This window comes from Charadrius vociferus, unplaced genomic scaffold (assembly GCF_000708025.1).
Source record: "Charadrius vociferus isolate BGI_N301 unplaced genomic scaffold, ASM70802v2 scaffold744, whole genome shotgun sequence".
In the NCBI taxonomy this organism is placed as follows: domain Eukaryota; kingdom Metazoa; phylum Chordata; class Aves; order Charadriiformes; family Charadriidae; genus Charadrius; species Charadrius vociferus.
The window spans coordinates 758,571-773,864 of NW_009648252.1; the positions used below are offsets into that span (position 1 = coordinate 758,571).

The window sequence follows — 15,294 nt, forward strand, 5'->3', positions numbered from 1 at the left end:
GAGTGTGAGCAGCCGCGGGTCAGGGGTCGCGGGGGGGGTATTCAGCGGAGACCGCGAGACAGACGGCTGTCATGTCCTTTTCCTGCAGATTCAAAATGGTGAACAGAAAGCCTACGTCTTGAAAAACAAGCAGCTGACAGGGCCAACAAAGGGGGTCATCTATCTTGAAATAGATGTGATTTTTAATGCTGTAAGTCTTAACTTTGGCTTTTTTGTACTGCTAAAGAGTTCAGTTTCATGAAAGCTTTTGTTCCCGATTTGTAGAGAATTTCTGTCATTCCTCATTTTCTCTAAACCTTGATGTGTACCACGGAATACTCTCCTGCCCCTGCCTGGCACACCCTCGCTTTTTGTCGCTGCCGCGGCGGCGGCGGGTGCTGCGGGGAGGAGGAGTGCGGGCGGGAGGGCCCGCCACCCCCTGCCTCTGCCGACCCCCGTGCGCCGGCGCTTGGCAGCCGCGGCTCTGGGACTGCCTAATTTCTGCAAATTGAAGCATGTGTTATTAATGAGGGGCGAGCGAGCTTGAAATATTGACACACGTTTTACTGTGCAGGTGAAAGCCAGCATACGAACCTTAAGGCCCAAAGAACAGAAGTACATTGAAGAGGAAAACAGACTGTCTAAACAGGTAAAGAGTAAGGAAATACTAATCCTTTCCGAAAGCCTTAATATCAAGTGTGCACGTCCAAATATCTGGTATCGGACTGCTAAGGGTAAAGAATAACATTTTCATTACCTGTTTACAAAGGAATATGAAAGGTCGGAAAAGGCAGAAACAGAATACACGGGTTTATTGTGTCTCCTCGATAAATTGCAGCTTAATTTCCATGAAATACGTGAATAAGAACACAGTTGAAATCATCAGGTTCCACACATATCAGATGATAGCACAGGTGCATGTAAACTAAGTCTTGCATAAATTTTTGCTGTTAACCTTGACCCGAAAGATCTCCATTTGTTGCAGAGTGCAGAGTCTTTCAGCATTCTTTTAGCCAAATTTTAAATAAGTTAATTGAGTGAGGTTTGAAACGCGGCTGAAAGCAGAATAAAACCCTGTATTAATTTGGAGAGTCCTGTGGGTACGAAATGTCTGGGCCCTTTTTTTCTTTTATCTAGATGTTTGTGCTACACACGGTTTTAGTGTTTCGGTAAAAAATATTTCAACACGCTTCTTTTTTTTCCCACTTCAACTACTTTTGGTTCAGTTTTTCATGTTCCACAAATGATGTATTTCATATGGAGAGAACAGGGCCTTTGGTTGGACTCTGGGAACATTATTTTTGTTGTTTGCAGTGAAAAGGCAGAGGCCTCAAAACTGTTTTTTATTTTGCTGAAAGCCTATAGGCTTCAGCGTAATTTAAATTATCTGCTGGATGAATTTTGTATCAGCTGTAGGATGTATTTCATGTAAAAAGATTTCAACAGGCGAAATATTTCTTTCTTTACTGTTGTGAGTGAGGCAGTTGCTAAAGCTGCATTTTGCACTGCTATTCCAGCAAAGAAACAGCAAGGCCTTTTATTCAAGATTAATTCTTCTCCCCACTTTCATAACAGAAAATGGCATTGAGCTTTTTGCAGGTGGCAGGAAGAGTAAATGTTAAATGCCCACTTTGGGTTGGTTGTTTTTTTTTTAAATTAGCTTGCATGAGATACTGCACCGCAATACCACTGGGGTGGGGGCAGGAGGGGAAGAAGGAATCTTTATGTATGACTAGTGTGGTTGCCTTTTAAAACATCCACATTTTCTGAGAGTGAATGTGTCGTACCTACCCGGTGTTTTCTGTGCTATGCAATACATAAATTAAATCATTCACTGGTTTGTTCACTTTTTTTGGTCAAGTGAACTGCCATTTTATAGGATTTAAGGGTATTCTCCTGAATCAAACCCCAGTGCTGTTAAGTCTCATTGCTATATAGATTGAATGTATGCAGTTAAACTTACTGTGATAAATGCTTAAAAACACGTGTTGGTCAAAATACATCACAGCAGACAGATTTGTTACAAATGAAGGAAAAATTGGATGTAACAGGTTGTAGGTGATCTTAATTAGAGCAGTAATTTTGCGTGGTTTCAGGTTAGTGTACTACAGCGTCTTTTTATTAAGAAAGGCCAGAATTTTCTAAATAATTGACAATGGAGAAAGTCTTGCCTACTTAATGAAAGTCTGAAATCTTAATAACAAAACCATTCGTCAGATTTTGCAAGTGGCTTTTTAGAAGTGGTCTACAGTTGTAGAAATGAAGACAACAACTTGAGTCTTTAGAGTTAAATTCAACAAATATTAATTGACACAGCTAACTAAAACTCCCTCTCTTCCAAGTCTCAAATTTTAAACTATCTTTTTTAATTTGTGAGCTAGAGAGCTTAACATTTTATTTTCTCAGTCTTCACCCAAATTGAGAATGACAGTATGGTAAGCATGAACCTCTTCTGAAGCTTTTGGGGTTTTGAAATATTTTCATTCTTTCATCTTTTTAACAGCTACTGGTAAGAAACTTTATCCGGACGAAGCATTGCATCATGGTGCTCATAAATGCCGCCTACTACATTAGCAGTTGCTTTGACTGGGATTCTCCCCCAAGAAGTCTTGCTGCTTTTTTGGTATGATCGTCTTTGTATTACTGTTAATCACCCTGATGTATTTGTGTTCCAGACTGAGACATAATACAGTGTTGATGTGAGGGTTTCTGATTATTTTTTTTTAAAATTTAAAACTGCATCATGAAGATGACGCAAATCATGTTTATTCACTTTTTTTTAAAAAAAAAAAAAGTAATTAAGTTTAAAAAGTCACACAAACAAGGTAGTGGGGTTTTTTACTTTACAATTCTACAAATAACATAAGCAAGTGATACAACTCCAATACAGTCAGTGAACTCTGATGATGTGTCTTGAGCTTCTAACACATTACTTCTGTTAAATTTTGTTTAGCCCCCTTGTATATTCTACATTTACTCAAAAACTTATTTTGAATATTTCATGAATGCTTTTACACATCATGAATTCATGTTATTTTGGCCTTCACATATAAATATATTTTACACCTAGAACTTTTTTAGAAGTACAAAGCTCTGGAACCAAATAGTTGCTTTGTTATTATGATTTAGTGTTCTTGGTTTAAAACACAAAACAAAATTAAAAAAAAAACCCAAACTGTAAAATCATGAAGGCAAACAGACTAGTACCTTTTAGATACAGGGCTCTGGTCATGGTTCTGTTTTTACTGAATTAATTTTTAGTGATTTAAATGAAACTACTATTTCCCCATGAACATTAGCTTCACTAATATTAACCTTTATTTTCCTGTTAAATTTGGAAAATTCCAAGCATGAGCATAGATTACATTGTGTTTCCCAGATGAGTATCTTTTTATTTTCAAAAACATATGAGCTCCAAACAAGACCATAGACCCGGTTTGGTTTTAGTCTGAGGGAGTTCCACTAAGAGTACAGATGTATGAATGGACACACTCTCTGGAACAACTAAATTTATGAAGTTGGCTAAAATACTGAAGATATGGGCTTCTCCACCATAAATATGAACAAGGAATGCTTTTGGTATTACTTTGAATAATTATAGAGGGACTCTGGTGACAGTGCTCCTAGTTTGGGTGCCTCAAATTTGGAGAAATCAACCAGACATTGGAGCTGGCTGCACTGGAGCAGTAAATTCGGGTATTTTGGTGCGTCACTAAATCACGCTGTTTTTCAGGAAGTTTCTTCTAACAGGGCTCTGTTTGTACTAAGTGACTTGTTCAACCCCCCTGCACCCTGTCAAAGGATGGCAGCAAGCTGTTGGTCCTTGGTTGTGGTGTTCATCAGGTGTACAGGAGATACAAGTGCTGTTAAATTCTTAGGGTTTATATACTTTTCTTATGTCTGTAGTAGCTGCACTACGTCCAAAAATCTAAATAGACTTGCTACTGTTCACTTTAGAAAGATGATCTGTCATTATTTCATAGAATCATAGAATAATTTAGGTTGGAAGGGACGCCAAATGTCATCCCATCCCACCCCCCTGCCCTGGGCAGGGCCACCTCCCCCCAGCCCAGGTTGCTCAGAGCCCCGTCCAACCTGGCCTTGAACACCTCCAGGGATGGGGCAGCCACAGCTTCTCGGGGCAACCTGCCCCAGGGGCTCACCACCCGCACAGGAAAGAATTTCTTCTTTAGGTCTAGTCTGAATCTCCCCTCTGTCAGTGTCAAACCGTTCTCCCCCGTCCCACGGCTCCCCTCCCTGATCCAGCATCCCCCCCTCAGCTCTCCTGGAGCCCCTTTAGGCACTGGAAGGGGCTCTGAGGTCTCCCCTTTTTGGCCTTCTCTTCTCCAGGCTGAACCCCCCCAACTCTCCCAGCCTGTCCTCCCAGCAGAGGGGTTCCAGCCCTCCCAGCATCTCCGGGGCCTCCTCTGGCCCCGCTCCAACAGTTCAGGGTTTTTTTGAGTTTAAAAATTTCAATTTAAAATAATCAAAATTTCATAGGAGAATGCATTTTTCTCTGTGAAACTCAAATGTTCATGTTGTTATTACTGCTCCAGTTAGTAAATACTCATCTGTTCAAGTCTGATTTTAATACAGCATGGAACACCCACCTGTTACCGGTGGAAGAAAGGGAAATGGAAAGACATCCTATTCTTTGGGGCAAATGAAATTATTTCTTTCTTGTATGCTGCTGTCGCCATGGAAAAAGTGGTGTTGCTGGTGAATTGTAATTGTTTCCAATCGTAGAAAAAAATTGGTATCACAATAAGTTGTTGGAAATACATACAACACAGAATTTCAGAATCTATAGTCAGTATAAGGCATTATTGTAGTGGTAGTGTATTGCAGCAGAAACATATTCCTGATTTTATTTTTATATATATTCATATATGCATATTGGTATATATTTCTCAAAAGTCTGCTTTTCTTAGTTTTCTTTTAGTATTTGTTTTGCTCTGTGGTGGTTAGTAGTTATGGATACATGACGTCTGCACCAGTGCTGTGACTTCACAGATGTGTTCCTGCTCTGCGTCCAAAGTGCATCCCGTGCTCTTCAACCCGGTGCTATTCTGCCCAAGGATCAAATAATCTCTCGGTTGGGCAAAACATTGATAAGTTTTTGTTGGCTAAGTCAAATCTACGTCAACTGCTATCACGGTTGTAAGCTTTGGATTTGGATGGTTTCTGGAGTTTCGTAGCTATCACAGGCCCTTGAAAAATCTTGAGAGGTTCACTTGCACGTGTAATGCTGAATTACGCTTGCACTAAGGTTACAATGGAATTTAACAGATGCTATGAAAAAGCTGCACTTCTATGTATTTTCATCTCTTCACTGTTACACAAGTCGTATCTCCTCTTGAAGTTGTCTCCCAGAGGTTGGAGAATGTCACAGTGAAATGTCAGTGCCAGAAAGGCGATGAGAAATAGGCCGTTCTGGAGGTTTCCAGCTCTGTAGGCAGACTAATAAAAAATGTGCGAGAAATAAACTTCTAAACTAACCGTTTCTTCCGTGCGGTTGGATTTGAAGGTATACCTTGATGGATAACATCACAATACAGGTTTACAGCCGTTCCACACAGGTACACATGCGAGGGCCGGTTTTTCCGCTCTCCCTTTGCCCCAGGGACAGGCGTCACCGTGACCGGTGCCCTTGTCTTGTACCTCACCCCATGGACCAAAGTTCTGATGGGGCTCCTGTTACAGAAGGTGAAGAAATTCGGTGTTAGGCACCGAGACTAAAAGTGTTCGTTGAAGGGGCTTGCTGATTATTCATACCCCAGAACTTGGCTGTATCAAACCTTTACGTTATTTGGGACATTTTAGGAAAGGAAATGCTTTATTACAGTTTTAGCAGCGTTCTTTCTCAAATCTGTCCAAAGGCACCAGCTCAATGACCTTGCTGTACCTAGAATTACAGAAACCTAGAAGTTAAGTTTTCAGTGTTCTGGATTATGCATTTCCTCAGCTAAGCAATATTGTACCTGTTTCTGTTGAACTTTGTAAGCTTACCGGGGATTTTGCCTGAATGACTTAAGGTTTTGACTCCATTTTTTTTCCCTGTGCCTCGGTAGTTCACAACAGAAGAACAATTCATACCCAGACGTATTTTTATATATATATTTTTTCATGCTAATATAACCTTGAAGTATGATTAGCTTTTATTTATCAGGTATTGAAAAATACTTGTAGATAGGTCATGCAACATAGGTTGGTCGATGTGGCTAGAATACTTTGGATTTGAGCCATCAGAAGATTTTATATTCTCTCCTCCTTTTTCATATTTATTTCCTGTTAAATAAAGGAAGCGTATGGGAACAGTATTAAATTAATGTTTCAGTTCCAGAACAGCTTCATTGTATCGCATATACCCCTGTTATGTCTAGAGGCTGATTAAAAATGTGTTACATATTTGTGTTTGTGCTTCTTAAGCTCCCAAATGGAATGGAAAAGAATAGAATACGTAGAGAGAGCCTTTGCTGTAAATTCACGTGATTTGCTGTATTTAAAACAGACCTTTGGATTATTTACCAGTTAATTTTTACATATTTTTTAATTCAGTAATTAGTACAGTATGCTTCAGGCTGAAGAACTTTATCAGAGTATGCAAAAGTGGATGGTTTTTCTTCAGATTAATCTACTGTGGGCACTGAAATGTCTGCTAAATTGGGCCTAATTTCCATCAGCTTCTTGACCAGACATTTGTGTTCTTGCAGATGTCAGTGGGTGCAATGTACGGGGAAAAAAGTGTACACTCTTTTTTTCCAATACTGTCATTTCTCACTGTAATGAGCAGAAAAATAATTGGACAACCGAGCTATCAGTAAAAGGACACACTTCAATGTGAGTCAATGAATTATTTTACGGGACAAACTTTAATCTTTAAATGTGATTGTACATAATTTGTGCTACCATCTGTCCATTTGGAATTCTTTTAGCCTTTTCAGTCGTTATACAGTAAGTGCTGCTGTGTTTAACATTAACATTTGATATTTTACACATTTAATTTCTGTACTGCTGCGTGGTCCTTGGGGAGCTTCGCTCTAGTGCTACATGAGAGAGACAAAGTATTGATCAGTTAACATTTCAGCTACATTTATGTATGTCGCAAAATTAATGAAAATGCCAGACAAAAATGTCAGAGTGCACAAAAAGGTAGAATTTAAATTTGGTAGTTTAATGAAAAGTTTAAGATGTGCATTATCAAAAATGTCCCCTTGCCTTTAAAGTACAATTCATAACTGACTAACTAAAGGGAACCACATATTTTACTTAGAGGAACATTGAACATGAAATATGAGGGAATATATAATCTTCAAAGTGTTTGGTATCCCAAAATGGCCTCTGTAAAGCACTGTAATTGCCCGCTTGAACGTTTAACTGTTACTCATAAAATAAACTTGTTTCCTTTCTCATTTGGAAGCAGAGTACCCTCACCCGATCACACGCGTACTTTTCAGTATGTCCTCAAATTAGAGCTCTCTGTGAACATGTTCTTTCTATTCCTGATCTTATTCCTCTGAATCTTTCTATACGTGTGCATGCATACACACAGAAAATACTTTTCTTTCTTAGGCTTTGAAATATTGATAAAATGACTCACCCTGCTTCCAAGTCATTTGTCAGGTCTAACTCACCTTCGCTTTGTCTTCTAACGTTACACAATTCATGTGTGAAAATGACATAATAGTGTCCCTAGCCTTTGATTAAGTGTTAGTTCTCTTGCACATACACCATTTAGTTGCGGTGGTGTCATGCTAATTAATTGAAACCGAGAAGGAAACAGGAGAAAAAAAGAGCTGGTCCCTAGGAGGACATGAGACAGTAAAGTAATTCTGTCAACTTGCTTAGCTTTTCCCTATTAAAAAAGGAAATGATCGCTACTGTGTTATCTCAGAAGCAACTTCTGCTAAAAGCTGAAGGACAGAGATTATGTTTTGGGAGAGACTTGATACAGTACCATCAGGAGTGGGAATACGCCTGGGTTAGTTATTAATTATTTTTCTGTTTTTTCACACTGTAATTGCAGGGGAATCAGAATTTTGCAGATATACTTAAGAGCTTTTTGCCGTTGTTGATACCATTTTTGAGGATATAATATATAAAAAACTTCTTCAAATTGCTTTTTACTAAACCTGGGTGAAGTGGACCATCAGATTGTCTTGACTGCGTGTTGTCTAGACTTTGAAATTGGAAGAAGTGCCGGTAAGGTAGTTGCAAAAACTTCTTACATCCTAAATAAAAAGCCCTTCCAACAATTCCTGTTGCTGTCAAAACTGCCTGTTGTCAAAACAGAGATTTGCAGAGGTAAAGTGACGTGGCGGTGGCAAAGCCAGGTACAAGGTTCATTGCTGATGCAGGTTGCACACATGCGCAAGAGTCTTTCGGCTCTTTGTCAGCTGTATGTTGACCAGCAAAGACAATGTAGACCAGACTGCTGTGGGTTTGGGTTTTTTCAGAAGTAAAGCAGACAAAAAGAAAAGAGATCTAAGTCCTGTTTCCTCTCTCCTAATTTTCTATAGGCCAGACATGAGACTGCTGCAAAAATACTTTGGGGTTTGGGCTTTCTGCAACCCTTAGCTGTGCTGTGTGCCAGGTTTGGGAAAGTGGGATGGGAAGGAAACGGGTACGTACCAGGTCCAGGTCTACATGGCCACGGGCATCCAGTAACCGTTCATACCTAAAGAGCGTACCGGCACCAGCAGTGGTTAAAAAAATCCCTCTATACTTAATGATAGCAACTGAGGAATGATGCTGGTGTGGAAATATTTGGTGTCATCACCTCACATCTCCTGCAGCACTATGATGACTTTCGGGACATAGTGTGTTTGGCACATTGTGCGTTTGCAAATCTGATACAAGGAAGGAGTGGGCAATAGTGATAGGCGTAATAATTTCCTTTAGTATTTTATTTTGATTTTAAGAAAATCAGTTTCCTTTTACTTCCTTCACAGAGTGAATACATACTTGCTAAACCAGTTTATCAGTGTGATTCTTTGCCTAAGTGCTGCCTTGGTGTCATTTTAGTGCATCTAGAGCATCCTGTGTGCTGCCAGCTGCTGTTCCAGGAGGGCATCTGTCTGTCTTAGGTTCTGTGTCACTTCTGCCGTCACCATCCAGCTGATGGGGGTTCCCACCCCTGGGTGCCTAAGGTGGCACCACCTCTGCCTTTAGACACTTTAATTGCTGCCTTTGGTGTTTATTTTACCTGCATATCTATTTTAGGTACTTACCTAGATTCCATTCTGAGTTAGTCATAACCTTAAAGTGTTCAATCTCAAAAACACCTATGCAGTGGTGGGGAAATACTTCCCTTATTTTACATGACGAATTGAGGTAAAGAGGCGTTATGCTTTCTCCAACGGAAAATACACAGTAAAGCAGAACATTGGTATCCCAAGTCTTGGACTTTTCCCTTCACTACCAGACCATTCTTCCCACCTATTTTCCTTTTCTCACAACTTGGAAAACGGGCAACTTTTTGCACTGGAAATACTTGATTTTCAAAGCTTGTAGAATGCTGTTACAGCCTGATACGCCGAAAGGTCTGATGCACCAAAATGTGGTTGTCCAAAAATCACAGAAATTAACAAAACTATTAGTTACCATCCGGTGTTTAGTGTTGCCCCAAAAAACTCTAAAGACGAGCTTACGTTTCGTTGTAAGGCAGTGACGTGGCCGGAAATCTCGGCAGCCAGTCGTCGTGAGATGCAGTCTGGGTCTGGCGCACGTTTCCCGTTACACAGACCACGGGGATGGGGGTGCCCGGCTGCCCACTGGCGCTGGGAGAGCTGCAGGGTGGCTCCACTGGACCCAGCCTGTCTCTCTGTCCAGAGAGGGGTTGCGTTGCATCATGTATTCCAAAACTCATGCTTTCCTCTTGAGTGTACAAAACTCTCCTGAATAAAAAGCTCTGCGCTTCAAAGACTTCAGAGCATGGATATTAAATTGGAATAAGCATTTAGTACCAGTGTTCTACGGAGAAAGTAGTTGTGTACCTTATCATCGTTGGCTGCCCCGAATTGCTATTTCGCAGTCATTGCAGGAAATCTTGGCCATTTAAACTTCCGTTACTTAAATAGTGCGCATGGGTGGATTACAAAATATCTTAACTTTTTCATCATCTTTCAGTTATGAGTCATATGAGAACCAACACATTATAAAATCATGTCACAAAGAGTGTTCTACTTCCTTTTTATTCTAGCAGCGGTAGGTATTATAATGGTTTGCTTTGAAGTGGAAGGACTATGGGACACACTGATTTTACTGGGTCCTTCAGCAGTTAAAATAGTATAATGTACTGTTTTGCCAAAAGTTTCGGTGTAGTAAAGAAAGAAGCAATAACCAGGAATGTCGCGTGCTAGCGAGAAAAGCCCAAGTAAGGAAACTCAAACAGAGAAGCAACGTTTCAAAGCTTTTGAAAGTATGATGTGCAAAAGGCTTAGAAAGGACAGCCCGTTCGGAAACGGAGCTACCGGTTTCTTCCTAATGTTCCTTAAGGGATCTTCAGTGAGCTTATCCCTACGGAGTAGTCGCCTGTTTGGTAGGTATGTAGCTGGCAGGGGATACTGTAAGCATCTGTGCCTGGGTGGAAGAATGAAGAAAAAACAAGTAATTTTCGATATTCTGGATTTTACTGGGGTGAAAAAACTTAGGCTAACTCCGTAATGTTTCTGATATGCATCATGAAAGCCTTTGTTCTGCTTATATTGTTTAACGTGCAATTTTGTAAATCTAGTTTTGATTGCAGAACGTGAAACCCAGACCGTTAATCTAAAAAAGACTTAGAACTTATTTTGTTTCTAGTAGTGCCGCACGTGCTGCATAACTAAAAGTAATTGGGTTTATTGGTGTGGTAAATAAAGCCCCAAAAGAAAAAACACCCCAAAGTAGGCATTGCAAAAATTACACGGGAAGTTTTTTCCCTTTTTCCTGAAAGGCGACTGTCTGCCACACACAGCTTTATCCCACATTTTTGGCAAAAGAGAGATGCTGCATGCTCCACCTTCCAAAAATGTCTGGTTTGGGCCAGAGCGAGTTGGGAAGCTTGCTTCCCGCTCGGAGATAACTGGCGGGCCGCGATGCTGCATGTGATGCTGATACACCCAAAACCAGCAGAGCGGGCTGGGAGGGTGAAGGACGTGTCTGTACCCCTCAGGACGGTGGGAAGACAAAGTGACAAAGGGCTGTGTCATTCTGCTGTCCTCCTCAGTGTGAGGTGGGCTTCCCATGCAAGAGGCTTTATTTCCACCTGAACTCAGTTCAGAGCTGTGTGGGAGAGTCCTACGGTGGAGCCGGGCGTTTACAGCTGCACAGGGAAAGCTGATTATTTTTTGCAGTCGGGGAAAGTTCCTTGTGACAGAGTGTGAAAAGGCAGCAGCGTGAGAAGCTGCCCTGTGCGTGGGGTAACGTGTCCCTCTGTGTCCCGAGTAGATCGTCTTTATTTCAAGTGGACAAACTGCTGAAGCGTGATGTTACAGAATAGTACTTGGGAAGTTCACAAGTGGTGGATTTTGCGTTTTTTTTTCTTCTAAATTAGGCAACAGTTATAGAGCGCATTGTTAATGTCGTCTTTATTGTGTAGTTTACTCAGGGTAAACGTTGTTTCCAGCCAGGCTGTTTTCCATACCTGGAGAATTAGGAATAAATCCATTCTTTCAGAAAAACGATGCTTCTCTGAACAACCTTTCCACGTGCTTTTCCCCTCTCCCTCCCGGGTGCTGCGGGGGGACGAGGCTGCGTCGAGCAGATCACTCTCTGGGCAGAATGTTTGGTTAAATTTCTTAATTGAGGGCCAAACTGATGGTTGCAAAGTTGTGAAGAAAATCCTTGCGTACCTCAGCCACGTTATTGGTAAAGGTTGGGTGTTTGTGGTGGCCCCTCTTGCGCAGTAACTTTTTGTACTGGTCGTGGCAATGTAAGAAAGACCAAAAACTGCCTTGAAGATCCTTTTAATTAAGTGTTAATGCAGGAAACAATGTTGTTTAGATAGTTTTATTAATACACGAAACACTCAGAGAAAGGGCGGAATGTTAATTTTTTACCAAGTGTCATGCTCAAATTATTTAGTTTCTGCAGGAAAGGAGCATTTCAGTTGACCTTGAAATAAAAAGCCTGTGAACCTCATAGCCACTTATTTAGTATAGACAGCTTTTTCTTTTTTTTTTTTTCCTAGTTTATTTAATTTTCAAAAGAAAAATAATAGCTGTTTATATCCCCAAATCTGCTTATAACTTTGGAATAAACAGAGAGACAAAATTTAAAAGCATAATTTATTTTGGTTTCACTGGTAGATTTTATTTATTCCAGGATAAGTATTAACACTTATCCAGTAGAGATAACTAACGTTGTGACCAGAATTGTTACTGAAAAGAAAAAGAATTTAATAACTGTAAGCCAAATGGTTGCAGCTGATACCGAATAGACTTGCAACCGCATGGCAGATCGTTGGAGTTTGTACATTTCCGTGAATAACGCCGGCACAATTACGGGAGCTCTGAAGTCACAAGGTGCCAACTGCTCTCCAGAGATACAAGTACTCTGAGAAGAACCCCCTGATCTGTAAAAGCAAAAAATTGGCATAATTTAGGCATGTTTACTTGAGATTGACCACTGGCCTCGGAGCTATTGTTAGGACTGCAAAGTTATCTGTTAAAACTGGTATTATGCAATTGGAACTTCTTGGGCAATTAGCGTGCAGCGCCGGCTGAATAGGAGACATGATTTTCTCTCTGCAGCCATAGAGTGGCTGTGATTAGATGTGCCTGTATTCCAGTTCTAATTGACTGGCCTCCGTAAGTAGACACTGCTCATTAATGAACAAAGACAGACACTTCCTAACCCCATTAAAAAAATAAAAAGGTAGCAAAGAAATGTGCTCAAAAAGGAATAAAATTAATCCTGCTTTGATATACTGAATACATATTTTGTATTCGTGGCTACAGGAACTGGCACTGTGTACTCGGGAAAGCTGTGATTAAAAAAAAAATGAAGCCACCATGAATGCCTATCCGTCATTCTCTGCTATCAGTGTGTCTCCTCTAAGCCGTAACTTGAGGGGTAAACATGTTAAGCTGGAGGTAAATCTCTACGTTAGTAGTAGCCCTGGCAGGACTAATGCGTAAGTCTTCTGCTTGAGATGCCCCTTTCTGGACTATTCCCGTCTTAATAAAGTCAGCTGGTGTGATATTTCTGATCTCGCTCCGTCTCTCCAGAGGTCTGTCTCTTTCTGGTGCTCATTTATAAGGGAGAGGGAAAATCTCTTCCTTATCTCAGAGCAGAAGGCACAGGTGTACATTTTTGAAACTCTATTTTTCAGTGACAAATTCTTCCATTTCCAGGAAAAGTGTATTTTCACTAATTAAATTCAGCTAATTCCTTTGAAGATGAGTGATCAGTACTGTAAGGGAAACTGTTAATGGTTATTTAAGCTTGTTTTCCTTAACAAAGAAAGAATTACTATTTTTTGCTTGGTATACAATATTCTAATTGTTTTTTTTTTCTCTTAAAGAACCTCTAGTACCAACATATACCGTATCCCTTTAACACGACCGAAAAATTTAAAAGTAGGTATTTTTAATGTTTGCTGCCATTTTAATTATTACTTGCTTAAAGCACCACTGTTAGCAGAGGGATTATGAGTTAATAAAAATGTCGTAGTATTAGTATATAAAACACAATATAATTTTCCCAAGATAATGATTAAGAGCAGAAGGCCACATTAACAACACTTAATGCTTATTCCCTAAATGTGCTTGATTTTCGTCTTCTAGGGAGACTATGGTAGTATTGCAGCAAGTAAACATGGAAACATTTTGGAGTGATTCATTTTAAAGGAGGGGTAACTAATGAAATCTCTTGTTTGAGCTTTGTTTCTGTGCCGTGTCCCTCTCTTCATAGCGTTGCAGCGTCACATCAATCTGAATAGTGTTTTTAATACTGGGTATTAATATTCCCCAGCGCAACTCCAGTGAAACACATTAAAAAGTTATTTATTCCTCACAGTCTATTAGCTAGAGCGTTTGGAAAATAACTTCAGTGCGCTGGTGGGTCTTTTCATTGCTTTGCCAGTGTTCCTTTCACATTCGCGACTCACTTTGGGTGCGGGTTGTGGGTTTCTAAACCTTTTTAAGATGTCTTTGCTCAGGTGTTTGTGAGCTGCCTCGACTCCATCGGTGTGAACGGGGCGCATCTCGGTAAGTTACGGACCGGTTCCTGCTGTGCTTACGGGGGGTGGGGGGCTCCGTCTGGCAGTGGTGGTGGCGGCGGGGGTCACCTACCGCAGCGGGGGCCGTCCCCGCCGGCCGCCCCCGCCGCCTGCAAACCAAGCCCTGTGCCATTCACCGCCGCCAAGAACGGACCCATTGTCGCGGGAAGAAACGGTTGTTTCTGGAGGGGAAAACTATTCCAGTTCTACTTCTGAGGGAAAGACGAGGCTGTTGTTACTCGGGGGACACTAGGCCTCACTGCTTTTCTGAGAAAACAAATTTGCTGTAACTTTATCTGTAATTCGGTACCGCACGGGTGCAAATAGAGCCCACATTGTATGGAACCGGAGGCAGAACTAAGGGTTTGTTAAAGCCGTAAAAGGGTTGGGTAACCATGATATTTCCAAAAGGGGCCTTGTCAAAGTCACAGGTTAAAAAAAAAATAATATATATATATAAAAAAAAAAATCATTATGGCCTTACGATTAACTATTGGTTTTGAATTTGCTTTAAAAAAAAAAATATATATATATATAAAAAAAAAAATCATTATGGCCTTACGATTAACTATTGGTTTTGAATTTGCTTTAAAATTAGTACTGAGGAAGTAAGGTTTCTGTCTGTATGGAGAATATGCCAAAATGACAAGTTTCCGAAAAGTGAATGTATGTATTTTGCTGTGACCCACAGCCCACCCCGTGAATGCTCATGGCAAAGGCTGCTCAGGTCTTTTTCTGCAACATTCAGTTGTTTTTTTTTTTCCTTTCTGACAGCAAATGTAGCAGACCCTTACTGTTCTCAGCTTCCACTTTCCTGAAGAATACCGTGTCAAAATGAGTAAATAAAATTTCCCTTTTGTTGGTTGATTCCTGATGGTCAGAATTTGGTGGGAAGAAGTAACATTGTTTGGAAACTTTGTCCTGCCGGGAGAGGAAAGCACAGCCCTCGCAAACGGGGCTGTTGAAGCTGGTTCAAATCGGTCGAGTGTTTCGTTCCATCAAAGTTCATTTTTACGGCTGTGTGCTTGTTCGCTGCCTCACATTCTGATTAGGCAGCAAACACGTGAACTACTTTCTTCATGTTATTCCTCTTTTTTCTTTTCCTTTTTTTT

The 15,294-nt window shown here is 40.6% G+C and overlaps 1 protein-coding gene across 1 annotated transcript in view; it reads left to right on the top strand.

Moving 5' to 3' along the window:
* MCTP1 (multiple C2 domains, transmembrane 1) overlaps positions 1-15,294 on the top strand; it is a 177,353-nt gene that overhangs the window by 79,364 nt on the left and 82,695 nt on the right. The window contains exons 11-13 of the mRNA XM_009884339.1: positions 89-190; positions 554-628; positions 2,483-2,602. Of these exons, the coding sequence (XP_009882641.1) occupies positions 89-190; positions 554-628; positions 2,483-2,602 (297 nt within the window). The remainder of the gene's footprint in view (positions 1-88; positions 191-553; positions 629-2,482; positions 2,603-15,294) is intronic.